General features: G+C 49.1%; 6 protein-coding genes across 6 annotated transcripts; 2 read left to right on the forward strand and 4 right to left on the reverse strand.

Annotated features, from left to right (window-relative positions):
• Positions 1–151: 151 nt before the first annotated feature.
• On the reverse strand, positions 152–1,454 carry LY89DRAFT_657727 (FAD/NAD(P)-binding domain-containing protein; the record flags this gene model as incomplete). Its single annotated transcript, XM_018212441.1, has 1 exon — positions 152–1,454. The coding sequence occupies exon 1, from the start codon at positions 1,379–1,381 to the stop codon at positions 152–154; it is 1,230 nt and encodes a 409-aa protein (XP_018063730.1). The 5' UTR covers positions 1,382–1,454.
• Positions 1,455–2,213: 759 nt separating this feature from the next.
• On the reverse strand, positions 2,214–3,469 carry LY89DRAFT_761935 (short chain dehydrogenase/reductase; the record flags this gene model as incomplete). The annotated part of the gene is made up of 2 exons (XM_018221559.1): positions 2,995–3,469; positions 2,214–2,941 (listed from the first exon to the last, which is right to left on the reverse strand). The coding sequence occupies exons 1-2, from the start codon at positions 3,020–3,022 to the stop codon at positions 2,214–2,216; spliced, it is 756 nt and encodes a 251-aa protein (XP_018063731.1). The 5' UTR covers positions 3,023–3,469.
• A 147-nt stretch (positions 3,470–3,616) lies between these two features.
• On the forward strand, positions 3,617–5,334 carry LY89DRAFT_788253 (uncharacterized protein). The gene is made up of 2 exons (XM_018223153.1): positions 3,617–3,707; positions 3,759–5,334. Exons 1-2 carry the CDS (start codon positions 3,657–3,659, stop codon positions 5,229–5,231), a joined length of 1,524 nt encoding a protein of 507 aa, XP_018063732.1. The 5' UTR covers positions 3,617–3,656; the 3' UTR covers positions 5,232–5,334.
• Positions 5,335–6,501: 1,167 nt separating this feature from the next.
• LY89DRAFT_570110 (HET-domain-containing protein) lies at positions 6,502–7,116 on the reverse strand (the record flags this gene model as incomplete). Its single annotated transcript, XM_018208584.1, has 1 exon — positions 6,502–7,116. A coding segment is annotated over one exon (615 nt), but the record flags the coding sequence as incomplete, so codon positions are not given.
• A 1,467-nt stretch (positions 7,117–8,583) lies between these two features.
• Positions 8,584–10,910, reverse strand: LY89DRAFT_286009 (FAD/NAD(P)-binding domain-containing protein). Its single transcript, XM_018206483.1, has 4 exons — positions 10,698–10,910; positions 9,224–10,646; positions 8,876–9,171; positions 8,584–8,612 (listed from the first exon to the last, which is right to left on the reverse strand). The coding sequence occupies exons 1-3, from the start codon at positions 10,829–10,831 to the stop codon at positions 9,037–9,039; spliced, it is 1,692 nt and encodes a 563-aa protein (XP_018063734.1). The 5' UTR covers positions 10,832–10,910; the 3' UTR covers positions 8,584–8,612; positions 8,876–9,036.
• Positions 10,911–14,229: 3,319 nt separating this feature from the next.
• On the forward strand, positions 14,230–17,592 carry LY89DRAFT_285964 (uncharacterized protein). The gene is made up of 3 exons (XM_018206482.1): positions 14,230–14,414; positions 14,522–17,124; positions 17,175–17,592. The coding sequence occupies exons 2-3, from the start codon at positions 14,670–14,672 to the stop codon at positions 17,585–17,587; spliced, it is 2,868 nt and encodes a 955-aa protein (XP_018063735.1). The 5' UTR covers positions 14,230–14,414; positions 14,522–14,669; the 3' UTR covers positions 17,588–17,592.
• The last annotated feature ends 8 nt before the right edge of the window (positions 17,593–17,600 follow it).

Raw genomic sequence — 17,600 nt, forward strand, 5'->3', positions numbered from 1 at the left:
TGTCACGTGTAGGACAAGGGGCCGCGCTTCGCTTCAATCTATTTCGGGAGGCGGTAACATCAAATCAGTCTTTCCTCCTATCAGATACTCCTCATCTTGTTCTAAACCGAGACTATGTACAGAACTTTTGCCTTTCATGAAACCCCAACACTCAAAAAGGCTCCCTCAACAGACTTTCCCACTTTTCCTCGACCGCAAGCTCATCCATCCACCCTCTCCGCAGCGCTTCATCTCTCCTCCTACACTCCTCTGTCCCACTCACCACCCTCCTCTCTCCCTGCGCCCTCGCACCTCTCACCAATGCAGCCGTCCTCGGCTGTCTCAGTCCTGAGAATTCCAAAAACATTTCTTTCAACGTCTTCCTCTCCATCTCGACTTCTCCATCCGGCAGCAACCTCGCCAAATGCCAACAATCTTCTAACGCCTGATTGGCACCTTGTCCTAAGTGTGGACTTGTAGGATGCGCCGCATCACCTATCAACACACATCTTCCAGCCTCACTGACCCATTTCTCCTTCTCGAGTTGAGGACGATCGAACAGTCCATACTTTATCAGACGTTCTGAGCCTTTGATCAGATCCTGTATTGGTTCACACCAAGTTTGGGATTCGGCAAGTAAGTTGGATTTGTAGACTGCAAGCTGTGAAACAGACATTTGCTGCCAAGTTTCTACTTCTTCGATGTTTGATCTTTGCGTAATTGCCCAAGAAGTGGTAGTCTTGGAGATGGGATAGGCGATGAAGTGTGCACCTTCGCCATACCAGTTCATCATACCTGGGGTTTGCTTCAAGATCGAGGGCGTGGGACTCATGCCTCCTGCTTGAGTGAGGTTCGTGAACGTTGTATCTTCTTCCTGCATTCCGTGTCCCTTCAAAACCAAGTTCCTTGTCGCACTTTTGATGCCATCGCATCCTATGAGGAAAGCTCCTTCTTCCATTCGTCCATCTTCTGCGATTGCTGTAACGCTGTTTTCGGTCTCGATTATGTCTTTTAGTTTCCATCCTTCAAGTACAGGGATACCGGCATCGAGACAAGCTTCCTTGAGAGCCAGATTGAGAGCCGTACGCTTGACGCCACAGGCAGGTTGCCCATACTTCGCTCTCCACGTTGCAGGAAGCTTCGTGTCTCCAATTTCTGTCCCATTTGAACTTATGTCTCGCAGACATGTAAGATTTGGCGCTGTTTCAGTGGCGAGGGAAGAAAGACCCAGGAGAGAAAGGACTTTCAGCCCATTTGGAAACAGCATCAATGAGCCGCCGACATCGCCGAGTTGGCGTACCTTCTCAAGTATGATGGGTGAGTAGCCCTTGCGCTTCAGAAGAAGAGCGATGGCTGGGCCGGCGACACCACAGCCTATGATCAGAACGCGGGGTGGTGACATTAGAGACAACTCGGAATTCGAGATTGCTATTTGAAGTGATGAGAGGAAGATGATGTTATAGTGGATATCGGAGAATTCAAGCAGAGAACGTAATTGAGTCCTTTATGTACACGAAAGGATACTCCTTGGGTTAAAGAGGATATGCCAATCACGTGAACATTCCGTGGACCTTCCGGGGCAATTGCACGTGCATGCTGACTCACGCCGATGACAACGCTACGCAACGAGAGCCCAGATTAGAAAATAACACATATAACAGTCACTGTGCAGTGAAATCTGCTTCCCCTCGGACGAGTTTCTGTTTGTAAAAGGCAACGGTCGTGGTGGTATCAGCCTTCTCTACTCGCACCTCGGGAAGCCAAAGCCTGACTGGCTTCCAATGACTTTCGGGACTGACATAGCATCCTCTCAGTCAAGAATTGAAGTGACTGACTGAACAACTTTATCAACAAGGATGATCTGCCTAGAGATATCCCAATTTCGTCTCCTTTCGTGTTCGTAAATAGACCAGCAGAATCCATTTTTCCCTATACAATTTTTACCCGTAGCCTCATCATCCTCGTCCTACATAAGAGATAGTAGATCTAAAGAAGGAGGATTGCAGGATGCAGATCTGCTAGGTGTTTATATACTGTACTGGTATCGTCAAGTGGATGTCAAAACCTTTTGCAATGTTACTTAGAAATTCATGTACATCGCCGGGCTAATAGCACCGTAGGATGCATACATTTGCTTACATGGTAGATTCATATCAAACCCACAGCTCGCTAACAGACTGGTTCAGAATCCGCTATGTCAGGGCTTCACCGAGATGTAGACATGCATATCGTCTTCACCAAGCATAAACCCCATCCTTCCAAACAAACTTTCCAACATCAGCATTTCTCTCCCCCTTCACAATCCCCAAAATCATCTCCCCCGCAACGACCGGATCCCCCGCCTGTCCCCACCCACTAACCTCCTCCTCGCTCTTTCCCCTCAGATTGGATCTCACAAACCCCGGACACACAGCAAAAACCTTCAACCCCGTCTCCGCATACTTAATCCATTCCTGCAACACCAGCATGTTAAGCGCCGCCTTGCTCACCCGATACGCCCCTCCATTCGGGATATTAACCTTGTAAACGGCATCCGTCGGATCAGACGCCTTGCCCATGGATGCCGCACCGCTGCTCACGAAGAGCGAGTAAGGGTTGGAGGACTTGAGCAACAGTGGTCTGAAAGCCGCCGCAACGACAGCGGGACCGATGACGTTTGTGGTTAGGCAGTCTTGGAAGCGCTTCATGACGTCTGGGCCTCGGGAGCCGATTGCAGCGTTGTTGATCAGGACGTCGAGATGCCCGTATTGAGAGGTGACGTGGGCGACGGCGGTGTCGACGGATTGCTGGTCCGTGACGTCGAGTTCGAGGGCGGATAGAGAGCCTGCTGGTTTCGAAGCTTCGAGTTCGGCCATTGCGGTTTTAACTTTGGTGAGAGAGCGGCTTGTCATTATGATGTGGAAGTCTTTTGAGGCGGAGACTAGGACTTTGGTTGTGGCGTAGCCGACGCCGGAATTGGCACCTATGGTGATCATGTTAGCAATTGTAATCTAACTTAAGAGCTGAGTGTCTGACCGGTAATGAGAATGATGGTTGAATTCATGTTGAAGGTCTCGAATGGTTTTCGATAGAGTAATATTCTATGATTGAGTTGAAAGTTAATTGGAATGCTTAGAGGGGTCTTGATAATTTATATAAAATCAATGACTGCCCCCCACCACCGGAAACCTCTCTTCTCCAAGTTTAGCGGTGATAAGACTTAAATCCACCGACATGTGTACAAGTCATATACATGTTAAAATCTCGTGCCTCCTGTCAAGCAGCGTTCAAAGGCTAACTGGTTGTAGTGATACTCGCGAGCTCTGAAAGCCAGCACCCATTGGAGGACACTCCTGACCTCGATCCTGTGCTGGAGCCGAGTCGCACTCAGCTCTTCCCAAATGACGATTCACATTGATCCAAACCGAGGATTGCTCAGAGGGCCCACGACACAAGTAGATCAGGGGGTTCGGTAAAGATAAACGAAGAATAGGGTCCACTTATGTGGAGGGAGAACTATTCCCATTCAGGAGATACCCGCGAGAGGAGGCACAAAAACGCTTCGCTTATAGGCCGGAGTTAAGAGCCTCCCTAATCCCGGCGATATAAGGATATCATGTTCATTGTTCAATGCTTGCAGAACTCAGAATCCATTGCCATTTTTCGTTCTTCATCCAACTAAACCTAGTGAAGGCGTGATGCCGTTCCCAAGTACTGGTTGTCAGACCTGCAGACAACGGCGAATCAAAGCAAGCCACCTCTTTAAGAAATGATAGAATACGGCTGACGTCTCATCCCAGTGTGATGGAGAACTCCCCAGATGCCAGCGGTGCCAGAAGTCCAAGCGGACTTGCTCTGGAACGAGAGCAGAACCAGGTTGCTCCCTAATCCATCTAGAAAATTCCTACGCAAGCGGAGCCACCAAGCGTCCTAGAGGACCTCGATCCACGCGGACAGTAGAATCCATTCCACAATTGCCAAGCACTGACTTGGAAACCCGGGCCACAACATACTACTATAATCACCATCTGCACGCCATTGAAGACTCTTTGGACATCATGAGAACAGTTGCTGATGACTTCCTGACCGTGTGGAAGTTTCGACCAGATTGTGAAATCCTCAGTCTTGCTGGTTCGTGTATGGCACTTGCAGTATTCTCACGTACGCAAAGTCATCCGCCTGCAGCCGTCGAAGCTTCTCTGAAATATGAGCGGCTTCTGAGGAGCACGCACCAAGAAATTCTCTCGCTGAATGCGGAGAATATCGACACCTGCCTGATTGCCATATTCTTCATGGGCCGGTATGAAGGCGCGGTTTTTAGTCCTGAGGACGATAATCCCAAGGTCCCAATCATCTTCGCAATGCGCAGCTTTCGACATCATGAAGGAGCAATCTCAGTGCTCAAGCATTGGAAAGAATGTCAAAGTCACAGGAGCGCGCCAACAGATGTAATTAAGCATACGAGACGTGGGCTCATCAGATCCGCATTGTTGAGAAATGCCCCTGTGCCTGATTGGTTGATGGAGGGTAGTCTATTTGGGGAGCATGGCCTAGAGCTCGAGTATGATCGCATACACACGCGCATTGCTAACCTCCGTCATCGACTGGGTACTCTCCTCTGTGGGAAGCCAAGGCTATCTCAAGAGAGCTGCTCAATAGCTGAAGAGTTCAACACAGAAGCAAAAGAGCTGGACAAATCATTGCAACAGTGGAAAAAGCATCTACCAACCGAGTGGAACTACCAGCGGCATACTCTACCAGTTCTTCGCCCCTGTCCCTCGCAAAACTTTTATTCCTCGGTCGTCTACAGCTATGCAAATCCCGCGTACGGAGCTGTCTGGTGCAAATACTTCGCTACGAGAATGCTCATCAACAGCACTCGCTTGCAGATTCTCGCCTTCATTGAACCAAGTCCCATTCACTCAACAAACCAGCAGAAATCGCAAGCTCTCTCCCACATGAGAAAGATGGGGAACGGTCTCGCATCTAGCATTCCCTTCTGTTTTGAACGATTCAGTGTGACCCAGAATCCCGAATCTTCAGATGATGTTTCCATCACGCTGAATATTCATGAGGATATAAAGCCATATAATGCGAGCTTGGTATTGTGGCCCTTAACGATTGCCACAAGTATTGGGAGCGTGGAGCGGGAGCTGAGGTTGTGGTTTAGGTCTGAACTTGCGAGAGTGGGAAAGATCACAGGTTTTGGAATTGCAGAATGTGCTAATACACCTTCTTGGCCGATCAATAAGTTAGGGTTTGATAAGAGCTAGTGCTGGATTGGATACTGAATTTTCGGGATATGGGACGGTACAACGGGCACCCATTACATACTCTTGAGGGTGATTCCAAGTTTTCTTATACCGATAGCTTGCTCAAGTCCAAAGACTGAAATAGAATTTACGTTGAAAATATGACGATGTGAGTAAAGATGTATTGCACGCCTCTAGCTCATTACAAGAGCAATCGAAAGATTGATAAGAGTTGGAAACGAAACTAGGTAACAGTGAAGGAGAAGACTCTTCATAGTGATACTTATAGGGTATCGGTCGTGGATACCAGGTCTCGCATCTTTGCAGAACATGAAATATGAAGTGGCTTTAGCTTCGTGTTTTATCCCACGTATCCCTGACTATGGAGCGTCAATCTCATCAATTGCTTTTTTATCCATGACTTTCTGCGAATGGACAAGCACTAAACGCATCTAACACCCAAAACAAAAGGACCAGCTCTGGAAAGACTGTTCAGCAGAAACACCATCAATGTGAAAGAATTCAAGAGCGCCCGCGTCGCGTTGACAAGGATCCTGAAGAAACAAGTATAGAACAATAGCAAATCCTATCCCAGGCGTATAGTTCGCCTCTCAATGCCATTGTTCTGAACCTCATGCTCCGGCTTCCACCACGCTGGAAGGAGATTCCCAAAAGCAATGCCTACCCTTTCAAAATGATCACCCAAGTCCGTTACAATCAAGGCAACCCCCTTTTGACGATTCGACCACGTCTCGTTCCAGCTTACTAAAAAGACGGCGAATAGTGACGTTCTCAGCTGGTTAGATAAAAAGTCCATGACGTCTCCGTAAAAATTCACTAACTCAACGACAACATGATCAACCACGAGAGATATAGATAGGTTATGGATCGTAGCATTCAGGTACGACCCGGTGGGGTCGCCCCTGATGCTGATCGAACACGGTGCTGTTAAAGCTGAGATATGTAGATAAACTCGACTATGGTGAGCATTCAGTGAAAGCAGATCTTGTCGATCTGACAAAACTTGTGGCTCTTCTCCTTCTAACTCGACCTTGATTGTCGCACCTGCGTTTTCCTTCAGTGGGTGAATAGGCACTCGACCGGAGCCGACTTGTCCAACCCAGCCCGCCCAAGACCATGATGGGAAGTGAGGATTACGAGGGCTTAGAGAGCCGTGGTACCATATTAGTCCAACCAACAGTCCCATTAATAGACTGTCACTTTCGTCAAGTACCCCAAGTTCGCGAAGTGGAACACCAAGGAGATTATGGACCGGTTCAGATGTCTTGTCGAAAACGCGGAAAATTCCTTGCATAGCATTCAATGTGTCTTCAGGGTACCCAAGTTCTCGCTTGCTAGACTCGGCGATAAGGCGCGATATTAGCGAGGTGTCAAAAGGTTCTAACATCTTTAGAGGCAAAGCGCCCTTTTCAGTATGTGCCATAGAATTTCCAGATGAGCTTGTGAACATACGATCAAGCAACAGACTTGATTCCTCGGCGCAGCAAATACTGTTACAATCGAAATGCACTTGCTCATCTGTAAAGATGAGGCGACGTTTTGACAGCAAACCTTCCTGATATGTCCAACCTCGAGTCGCCCATTTTGACTTCTTGACGGAAATGTAAACTTGCGGAAGAGAAGCGTAGATATTAAGTTTGCGCATTTTCAAATTTGGTCGAAGTTTCCGCATTCTGCCATTCACTCCAGGCAGTCCATAATCAGGGTCACTTCCCGCGGCTGCAATGATGGTAATGGTAGCATTTGCGTAGATAACGTCCATATTGCTGATCTGCTCGTGTTTGTCCGCTGCGTCTTGTTGATTGATGCAGTATCTATCTACCCAGAGATATTGAATTCCAAGTGAGCTCGTGACAAAAATGCTATCCTCGATAACTTCCGGAAGCGATGGTAAATAGTCTCCAGTTTCAATTCTGGTTTGGGAGAGATTCTCAGCCGGTGAAAGCCCCAGACGTACGACAAGGCAGAGTAGCGACAACCTTTGGCAGCAGAGATGACCCGTCTTGTTTCGCAATCGATGACTCTGAAACTGTTTGGATGTCCCTCCGTATTCAGATTCTGGCAGGTATAACTATGATTCCCTTCACAGTATGACAAACATCTTAATGCAAAATCAACGTTAAAAGTACCTCGAAAGATTCGACAAAAGCCAAGATCAGAAAGATCTAGAGAGAATAGATGCCCTGATTCTAAAAGTTTACCTCGCATGGCTGTCTCGATCATTTTGCTTTCACTCCCCTTGTACCAGCTCAAAAATGACATAGGTACCACCCCAAGTAACGTCGCATCTAAGGAAGGATCATTCGCAGGCTGTCCAAGGAATACTCTTGTAGCAGGAAAGGCACGGAGCTGAGGATTCTCGAATACTACAAGCGCGGCAATGGCACCATATAATTTGCATACCGGACAATCCGAATTGCTGAGTTCTTGAGGCGACGCATCTAGTTCCATGACGAATTCTCCACTCGGGCTGTCGATTCTCCTCGCGAATATCGCGTCAAAGTCAATCTTTGCACAACGATCACAAAGAGCATTGAGATCAGCTGCAGATATATCGTCCGACCAACCACGTTGGTCGTCTTCTTCCGAGAAGGCTGTGTCGTGATTGTCACGGCTGAGAACTTCACAGCGATCTTCCGAGGCTGCGATAAAGGATGGCTCATCAATCGAGGAGGTGGACTCCATGCTGTGCAAATTTCAAAAAAGCAATGTCGATACAAAGCTTCCATGGGAATAACAAAATGAAGATGTCGAGATGGGAGCCTCGCTATCAAGCTGCCTGATGCGCATGATACTTCATGCTGACTGCAATTGGCCTTTTAACCGAGCCAGGGTGACACGATGTTGGGAGAAACTTCCCCTTCATCGCGAGATGGGTTGGCGATGACAAGTTAGCGAAAGAAAGAAGATGCGGGTTGGAGGAGACGAAAACTACAGAAAGGGTCCAGGCCGCTACCTAGGTAGTTAGTCTATTCCCACTCGTCTCGGCAGGCGCGATGAAGACTTCTCACGTGCGGTTGATTTAGTCCTTGTACTCAGATGCTAACAGCAAACAATTCTACTATTAATCGACATCTGAGACCATCTATAAGTCTCATTTTCATACATAACCATAACACAACCATAACCATGTCTAATTCAAGACGAAGACCGCTATCCACGTGACAAGAAGGGTAAATGCGGTGAGGAAATCTTTTGTAACGCACTTCCCCCTCCATAAAGTGATCGGGCTTCACCCAATTCGCATCTTTGGAAAGATATACCAGCTACTAGAACGCTATGGGAAGAGTTCTCAACTTCTTATTTATTCTTCCCCCCTCCCCCACATTCCAATTCCCTTCCCTTATCCCGCCAGAAATGTGAGACTTGAAGACTTTAAGACTTCAAGAGAGCTTAGCTATTGTTTAAACTGGGTACGTTACAGCGGCATAGAGGAACGTGAACTTTTTGAAAAATCTGACTTACCTACGATTGAGTCATAATTAGACCCCTGTAAGGTAGAGAAAATTAACACTCTCGGAGGAACCTTCAAGTTCGTACCTCAGTGAAAGGCAAGAAAACGGTCTTTGCTCAAGTTCTCGGTGCACTCTTATATTGTGATAAGAAAAGAAGGTCATGTAAACACAAGAGGTGTTCCATCTTACCTCGTATAAGCGTCATTCGGGCCCGAAGGGGAATTGACAATCAGATATAATGGAGTTGTTTATTTTCGACCATGATTAATGCGCAAGTTGTTCTCTATTACATCTTCATGTATCCATGTCGGTACCGCAATGGAAATGTGAACAGAGGTCCAGAAGAAGCATCAGCCATGCTTAGCTTTGTACTCCTCTATCAACCCACGATAGTCGTACACATCGTAAGGAAAAAAGATCTCTTTCCATGCCCCGCTCTTCCTCACATCCATTATGCCAAGATCCCGTAGAAGCTGGCTGTAGTACTACTGGCTGTCAACACAAGCTCTTTAGTGCCAAAGACAATGAAGGGCTCACCTCATGCCCATCAAAAAGAAAGGCATGTCCATCACCGAGATATCTCCTCCGCCGCCATGCAATCACTAGCGCCACTTCTTTCTCCATTTCCTTCCCCGTCTTTCTTGGCAGTCTACCGTTCATATATGCCACCGCCCACAATGCTTGAATCTCAGCCAAGGTCATGGTATCTCTGGCAATAAAGTGTCCAAGAAACACAATCCCACCGTCATTGAAACCTAGGCTCGTTGGGACCATACATCTGTACAATTTTGAGGGACTAGTTCGCCAACTGGCTGATGGAAATGCCGGTTGTTCTTCCAGTCGAGGGAAGCGTATGAGAACCTCCTTATCAGCCTCTGCAATCAACGCCTCCCAATGTTTCCTGTCAGAAACAGACTCTTCTTTGAGGTCAACCGGCAAACCAAGTTCGGTAGACTGTTCAGTGGACAAGAAGCCAACCTTCGCGTCCCACCCCGTGCAAGCAATCAAAGCATCACAAGCCACCCTCTCTCCACCCACAAGCACAATCTCCTTCTCACTCAATCTCTCAATTCCTTTCTTCAAAACCCTCGCCTTAGCAACCGTCTCCCACGTATCCGCCGAATTCGTAATGCCAGTAGTCTGCGCATAATAAACCGGCCTCTCCGGTTTCAACGGAAGCAGCCTCTCATCTTTGTCATACCCAGCAGCCACCAAAAACTTAAGCGTAAGCATCCTCCAGAAAAACGCACTGATCGCGATCCCAATCTTACTCTGGTGCCAGAAACGTGCCCAGCCGTCCACGGGCTCGAAGATCGAAGGCGAGAGCTTAGAGACGAACCGTGTGCTGACCAGCTCGCTGGTGTTCTTGAGCCCGAAGATCGGCGGCGGTTTGGGATCGCCCATGAATGCTGGTCCGGCGCCGTCATCGCGGATGAGCCATGTTACTTCTTTCCCGCCGTGGATAAGGATTTGCACTGTGTCGAAGGCGGATTTGGCACCTCCCAACACCACGACTTTCTGGATGGCTGGAGATAGCAGGAGGTCGGCATTCTTGGCAAGGTATTTGCTGTGGATAATAGGGCGGATGAATTCCTTCCCTTTCTCGATCTTGAAGGTTGGGAGATAGGGGATATTCGTCAGTCCGGTAGCTACCATGAGTTTTCGGCATGTAACTATGTCTCGGGTTTTGCTGCGAATTGTATACAACCTAGCCCCGTCGGTCTCGGCCCAAGAAACACTGTCAACATTGAAATTGAACTTCACACGATCTCGCAGTGTCTTTCCAGCCCACGACTTATGCTGTGAGAAGGCCTCGAGGTATGCTGAGACATGACTACCAGGCATCAAATTGAAGTGGGTATTCTTCGGCGGCGGCATCGGGTAACAGCTAAATTCGATTTTGCCCATTGGACTTTGGGTCATCATGCCTGGGTAGATCCGACCCTTTGCCCAAGTTCCTCTAAATGGCATTAGCTGTCACTTGTGGGTGGGGGAAGAAGGGAAGCCGCACCCAACTTCTTCTTCACTTTCTAGAATGGCGACTCGCGAGGTCGGATATAGTTCAAGCCAGGTATGGGCGGCGATGAGCCCATGCGGGCCCGCGCCTATGACCACCAGGTCATAATCTTGCTTTATTTCGGGCATGTTGAGCAAACTTTTGTATACAAACCTGAGAAAACTCTTGGGTGGTCAACCTTTTATTCCTTCCACCTAGGTATGATAACCAGGTTACATTGATTCTATTAACGCATTTAATCAGCCAGCCCTTGGCCTCAGATGGCATTTCGAGCGACGTCTTGATGTCATACGCGCCTTTTGCGTGGCTTTCTTATGCGATTAGTGCGTTCTGCCGTCCAGAGGTTGGAAGCTGAAAGCTGAAAACTCGAGGAATTTAGGCGAGCCTCATGAAGGAGGGGAACAGTCATGTGATATCGCGTCCATATCCTCCGAGTGTTCGTCGACATTCTGTTCTGCTGTTTATCAAGAGCGTGTTGTTTATGTTGCCTCTTTCGCACTCAATGCTTGCAATCTATGTCTGTGGATAGGTACAACTCTCAAGCACGCCCACCCCGCGACCGATAGACCCATGTTCAGAGAAAGATCAGAGTCGAGGATGCTACCGTAAAGAGAGGCTCTCGGGCGTCCAGCACGCACATCATTCCGAAGCGCTCACTTGACGATACTCTGCTTTTGGCTATATCTGTTTCTGACAACCCTAAGTTCGAGCGGTTTTGGCTTCACTTTCGGTCTCTTTTTGATTAGAGTTTTGCATTTTAGCGGTTTCTCGAGTCATTTTCCTATTGCAATCAATCCACACGCTGCCTCCAATTCTGGACTGCTGCTCTGAAATCCTCTTCTGGCTGCTCCGCGAGAAGCCCTGTTGCACGGAAGTCTCCCACAAACGGCAGGCATTCAGCCTCATCTACAAACCGAGTGTTAGTTTAGAAGTCTCCCACAAACGGCAGGCATTCAGCCTCATCTACAAACCGAGTGTTAGTTTAGAAGTCTCTGTCCAAAAAAGTGATGCCGGGTATCTCGAGTCAATGGCTAGAAACTCGTCTTCTGCCTCTGAAATAACAGGTTCCGAATTCCGCTCTTCTAGAGTATGAACCAATCTCAAGACCACATCGAGTCCCAAATGTCCATGATTGTAGTCATCGAATGAAAAGCATACGCGAAGAAAAGATTACCCGGACAACTGTCATGAGTTTTCGACTGTCAAACACATAGCGGAAGGAGAGGCATTGAAGATCTGGAGAAACCGATTTGTCCATACCGCAGATGTATCTGGACGGCCAACGAGGAGAGAGTGATTCTGGAAGTGTTGCAGAGGAATTCCTTTTCGGGTCGAGTGCTTTATCTTTATGCGCGTGGTGAACATCGTTGAAGCTCTGCAACTCTGCCAAACACCATTTAAAAAAGACCCGATATAGATTGGCCGAAAATTCTCGTAACTCTCACAAGCTTTCGACGGAATAACGAAGGATCATCACAACCTGCGGCCAACAGCAAGTAATGAAAGGACCACAGAGCGCCAACAAACTCCAGACATTGCCACAACATTGCAACCTCACGAAGTATAGCCGGAGGAAGAACAATAGATCAACAACACTCAACCGCTGACTCGGAACTCGCCACTGCCACAAGGCTCTCACGAAGCACTCGCTATCCTCCACTGGAAGATCAGAATTTTGGACAATCAGCCTGCATCTACGCTGACTCGGCGATCTGCTGCACCGGCAGCCTCGCCGCCGATCTCCCTCCTCTGCCTCGTCCCTCATGCCTCGCTCGAAGCCTGTCGTCCTACACCTCCCCTCAACCCTCGCTTTATCAAATCTCCGACCCCTAGCTGGTGCGGCGACATTTCAGGTCTTGGTGTCGATTAGGTCTTTAACATCCGACAACCCTCGACCCAACATCTCCAAATCCAGAATTTAGAGGTTCTCAAGTTGGGCATCTCACGTCGTGCTCCCTCAAGGGATCAACCCTGCACGGTAGTGGGGATTGGGAAGAAACGCAACGCAACTCGCTGCCCGAAGGCGAATAGCGGCGCTGTTGTCGAGAGGGATGGGCTGGTCGGTGTAGAATAGAACGTGCGTGTTGCATTTTGACTTTCCAGGACGGACCCTGAAAGGGAAGAATAAAATGTTATTGTGGAAGAAAATTGATTGTGTTTCGCGTGCCACGTCGATAAGGAGAAGGGGAATAAAGTTCATAGTGATGTCACAGAGTGACTTCAATAAGTGTCGATCTTATTATTGCAAAGGAAAGGAAGCGAATGGTCACTGGGCCAACTTGGAATTGTGCTGAGTGAGATGGCAATGGTACGAAGTAAATAACAAAGTCACGAGAAAGGGGTAAGAGACGGTGGCCGAGTAAATTCCTTCTTCTGATTACTCGCCCGAAAGGAGAAGTGTACCGAGAACAGCAGATAGAACTCATCGACTAGAAAACGTGTGCCGGGCCAAGACATGTCAAACGTCGGATGGCTGCTCCCACAATGCAGAGTCTCTGCAGCGAGCGGCTCTGGCGGGGCGTTGAAAAAGTAAAAAGTAAAGAAAATCCTATCAGCATCCTACGGAATGGACTTCCTGCTCATGCTAGCCCAAGTACCGAATTGAAGCCATCAATTGTCAGTCAGTCAGTCAGTCAGTCAGGCCAGACACCGCCACGGCCCCTCATTGTTCAGGCTGTGGTACAGTAGTGGAATGGGGCTGCGTGCAGAGGCGAACGAAGCCTAAGGAGAGACGCTGCAGTTGGAGTTGTACGATTGATAGGCGCGGTGCAGATGGTAGCGGCATGAAACGAAGGGATCAGTGGTGTGTGGTGGTAGTGCGTAGTTTGTTGATGCGACGATAGGAGGTGGTGGAACACAAGCATTGATATGATATGATATGATATGATATGACCGCGAACATCAGATATTCGCAGGAAGATGATGTTGGACCGAGTGACAAGGGAACAACATGGACATGGACATGAACATGGCAACAAGGACTGGAATACGGAAATCTGCAGCGGAGTGGAGAATTGACGAGGATGGTCAGCGATTGCAGGGGTTGAAGTGATGGATTTTTTGGGGTGCGAGGAAGGAAAATGACGTTTGGGAGGCGATAAACGAAACCGTCGAAAGAGACGAGGAGAACCTGTAGAAGTGAAGAGCAGCGAACCATGACTACCAATATCCTTGCCGACCGACCAACGACCATGGACACCGACTTACCAAACTATCACCATATGGATCCTCACTTGATGCTATGAACAACGAACAACGAACACCCAAGAACCTCCGCCATCCAGTCGCAGCTCCAGGAATTCATTACATTCTACGGTCCTTCCATTCCCTCGAGTCCGTTCTGCTAGCTCAGTAGTCCAGCTATTGTTTCTCCTGACAGCAACGACCGACGATCCTATTTGGACTTCACTCCCTCCTTTCCCCCTTTCGCCCTTCCTCACTCACCCTCTCGCACGCCTCGCATCCTTACTCCGATACTCTGCCGCAACTCGGTCACAGGATTCAAAAAGTGTCTTGCAGTAAACTTACCTGACCTCACATCATCCGCAGCACCAGCAGCGGGGTCAACGGCTCAATCACCAGGCATCAACGCCGCCCACACTTCGCAGCAACAACTCGAAAATCTCCAGGACACGCACAATTTCCATCTGCAGCAGAATCGCACCATTGGTAGCCCTGTGTCCGGAATGCTGGCCTTGCAGTCCGCTTGAAGTAAGTACGCGCTGCGCATTGCATAAAACTTCCTATTGCTCCTGCTGCTGTGTTTTCTAGCTGCTTCGTCGCCTTCGCAGATGTTTGCTGACCAGCTACCCCACTAGCAAATTTCTCCAGATTAGAAAGGCCAGACCCTCACGTGCGAAACTTTACTCGGTCTTTTAGCTTCGAGTCGAGCATCGAGTCATCACTTTAGAAAACACATTTATTCGAGTCCGGGAGACACTCGCAACGAACAGAGATACGGGCAAGATGAGTGATAGATACAGCAGATACGTTCCTCGAAGAGGGTCACCTCCTCTCTTCAACCCCGCCAGGGCTTCTCTTCCTATCAATCTGGCGTATCCTGAGCAGCAGCCACATCTCCACGTCGTTCCATCATCCCGCCGCGAGATTATCGCCCCTGCCCGAAGCAGCAATAGCTCCGCGAGCACTGCTGGTACTGTCACCACCACATACAAGGTCACATCTGAGGCTCCAAAGCACGGAAGCCATGTCCGCGAGGGCAGCCGTACGAGAAGGTCGACTATCGATAACCATAATCGTCCTACCATAGTCACCACGACCAGAGCACACAGGCCAGTAGTTCATAGTGGGGGAGGAGTCAGACCAGCCAGTCCGATGAAGAACCCATATCGCTCGAGCGAGGAAGAATACGTTGTTACTCCTGCCACATCTTCGAGGCATGGCCACCATCATCATAAGAAGCACTATAGTGTTACTATGGACAATGCGGATATGAACAGACTTGCACGCGAACGCGAGGATAGCAGACTGAGGGTTGTTCCTGTAAGGGAACCTACATACAGAGCACGGAACAGGCCTGTATACACTGGATCTGTTGTCAGGCACGCAGATACTGTCGCTGATGATTATGGTGATGATGGATACGGATATACCAACCCACAGGACTTGGTACGATATGATTTGGATCGCGGTACTCAACCGACCCCAGTAGTCCACCGCTCAAGAAGAGACAGTTTCGATGGGAACAGAGCGCCAAGGCCATCTAGCATTACTGGTTACAATGATATTGTTCCAAGATCTTACGATACGAGAGAGCGAGGACCTCCGCCATCAACGAGAGGCTTCGATAAGATACGACCACCACCATATGACCAAGCAGCCATCCGTATGCCGAGGCCACCGTCCCCTGGTAACTCCATGGCTCCGATGGAACCAGTAGCGAGACCACCTCCATTCGAGCCTGTTGAACCGGTAAGACGAAGCAACAGTACACGAGCCAGACCCACCTCGTATCATGACCGAGACAGACCACGAGGACCAAGAGATGATTATTACGAGGTTCGAGACGACGAGAGAAGACATCGTCATGATAGCTATGATGATCGTGTTGAGTCCAGAGGATTTGGTATTCGAACAGACAGGCCGGAAAGTCGGACTGCGGTTAGAGGCGAGAGACCAATCGAGCGTCCTGAATCGCGTTCTGCTGTCAGAATCGAACCTCCGGAGAGTCGTTCCGCCATCAGACCTGAGCGTCCGGAGAGTCGCTCCGCTATCAGACCTGAACGTTCCGAGCGAATCGAGAGGTCGGAACGAAATGATAGAGGGTCTGATGGTGATCGCAAAGAGCACAAAGAACACAAGGGCAGAGATGCACTTGCTACTGGTCTGAGTCTCGCTGGTGCTGCTTTAGGTATCAATGCTGTTAAGAATGTTGCTCGAGGAGACGATCGGAAGGACAGAGACAGCGACAGTGATGAGCGAGAAGAGAGAAGGCGGCGAGAGTATGATGAAGAGCCTCGAAGACGTAGGGACAGAGATGAAAGAGAACATGTGGATCTTGGTGGCAGGGATCCCAAGGAGAGACGACATCGCGACGATGATATGCCACCACCACCCAGAGACGACTCATCTCGGGATCCTCCGCCTGCACGCAGTAAGGATGTGAAGGAACGATCACCAACTATTGATCTTGGTGGCCGTGATCCAAGAGAACGTCAAGCAGCTCGAGATGACCGAGACAGTGACAAGGAACGTCGTGAACGACACAGACAACGTTCTGAAGCCGCTTTGAGTGGTACCGCTGTCGATTCGTCTGATACTGGATCCGATGATGCTCAACCTCGACCACGAAGAGAGATTCATCACAGAGGTAATTCTACCGCTGCGGCAGCTGTTGGAGCGGCCGCAGGAGCTGCAGTGGCAGCTGCACCAGCCTTCAATCCTAAGGACACGATGGACTTGAAAGCTCTGAAGGAGGCCTTGAACTCGAAAGATGCTGCCGCGAAAGCAGCTGCACCACCGAAGGAGCCTGTTTCTCGGACACCAAGACAGTCATCGACAAAGGATCCTGCCGAGGTAGCCAAGATTCGAGAAGAGCTTAAGCCTGAACGAGGCCGTGATCCTCTGGCTTCCAATGATAATCGACAACTTCGTGTGGTTTCACCACCTCGCGAGAAGGCAGAAGACAAGCCAGTCAAAGGCATCCTTCGACAACCTCGAGAGAAGTTCCCCGAAGATCCAGCTCCTATCCGGGAGGGTGTAGCGCCATTGAAAGATTCAAAGAAGGATGGCATTCCTCCTGATGCTCGATGGACGAAGATTAGCAGGAAGCTTGTCAATCCCGAGGCTCTGGAAGCTGGCAAGGAGAGATTTGAAGCTCGTGAAGACTTTGTCATTGTTCTTAGAGTTCTGTCTAGGGATGAGGTCCAAGGTTATGCGGAAGTTACTCAAAGAATTAGAGGTTTGTACCCATCTCCATACCTGCTTTTGACATAAAACTAACAGCTACAGCTGCAAGAGAAGAACTCGAAGAAATCGAAGCGGCCGAACGCCGTCGTGCTCGCCGCGAAAGACACGAACGCCACAAACGTGAACGCAACGGCGAAGTTCCCCGTGAGCATGGTCGTCGTCGAAGAGAACGAGAACATCGTGATCGTTCCGCCTCCGAATCAGACACCACAGACGACGAGTATGACGACGGTGACCGCGTGAGCGATAAGCCGAAAATGATAGAAGCACCCAAGAAGAGAGCCACCTTCGAAGACGCCATGATGACGGGTGGTCTAGGCGGCGATATTAGCGTAGGCAGTGTGAGGGATCCTAGTCTCCCAATGGGGGGAGGGTTGGGGAGTTTGAGAGAAGATCCGAGTAAACCAGGAGTCTACTCGGGGTATGTGAGGAATCCACCGGCACCGAAACAGTGATTTGATGATGTTA

Source organism: Mollisia scopiformis (genome assembly GCF_001500285.1).
Source record: "Mollisia scopiformis unplaced genomic scaffold LY89scaffold_29, whole genome shotgun sequence".
Lineage (NCBI taxonomy): Eukaryota > Fungi > Ascomycota > Leotiomycetes > Helotiales > Mollisiaceae > Mollisia > Mollisia scopiformis.

Bases quoted from the DNA above. Each gene is read 5' to 3' on its own strand.
- LY89DRAFT_286009 (XM_018206483.1), bottom strand. From the start codon at position 10,831: ATGCCCGAAATAAAGCAAGATTATGACCTGGTGGTCATAGGCGCGGGC. The intron at 10,647-10,697 runs GTGCGGCTTCCC...AATGCCATTTAG, and splicing joins GAAAGTGAAGAAGAAGTTGG to AGGAACTTGGGCAAAGGGTC. The intron at 9,172-9,223 runs GTGAGCCCTTCA...GACAGCCAGTAG, and splicing joins TTCTTTTTGATGGGCATGAG to TACTACAGCCAGCTTCTACG.
- LY89DRAFT_285964 (XM_018206482.1), top strand. From the start codon at position 14,670: ATGAGTGATAGATACAGCAGATACGTTCCTCGAAGAGGGTCACCTCCT. The intron at 17,125-17,174 runs GTTTGTACCCAT...TAACAGCTACAG, and splicing joins AGTTACTCAAAGAATTAGAG to CTGCAAGAGAAGAACTCGAA.
- LY89DRAFT_788253 (XM_018223153.1), top strand. From the start codon at position 3,657: ATGCCGTTCCCAAGTACTGGTTGTCAGACCTGCAGACAACGGCGAATC. The intron at 3,708-3,758 runs GCAAGCCACCTC...GTCTCATCCCAG, and splicing joins GCAGACAACGGCGAATCAAA to TGTGATGGAGAACTCCCCAG.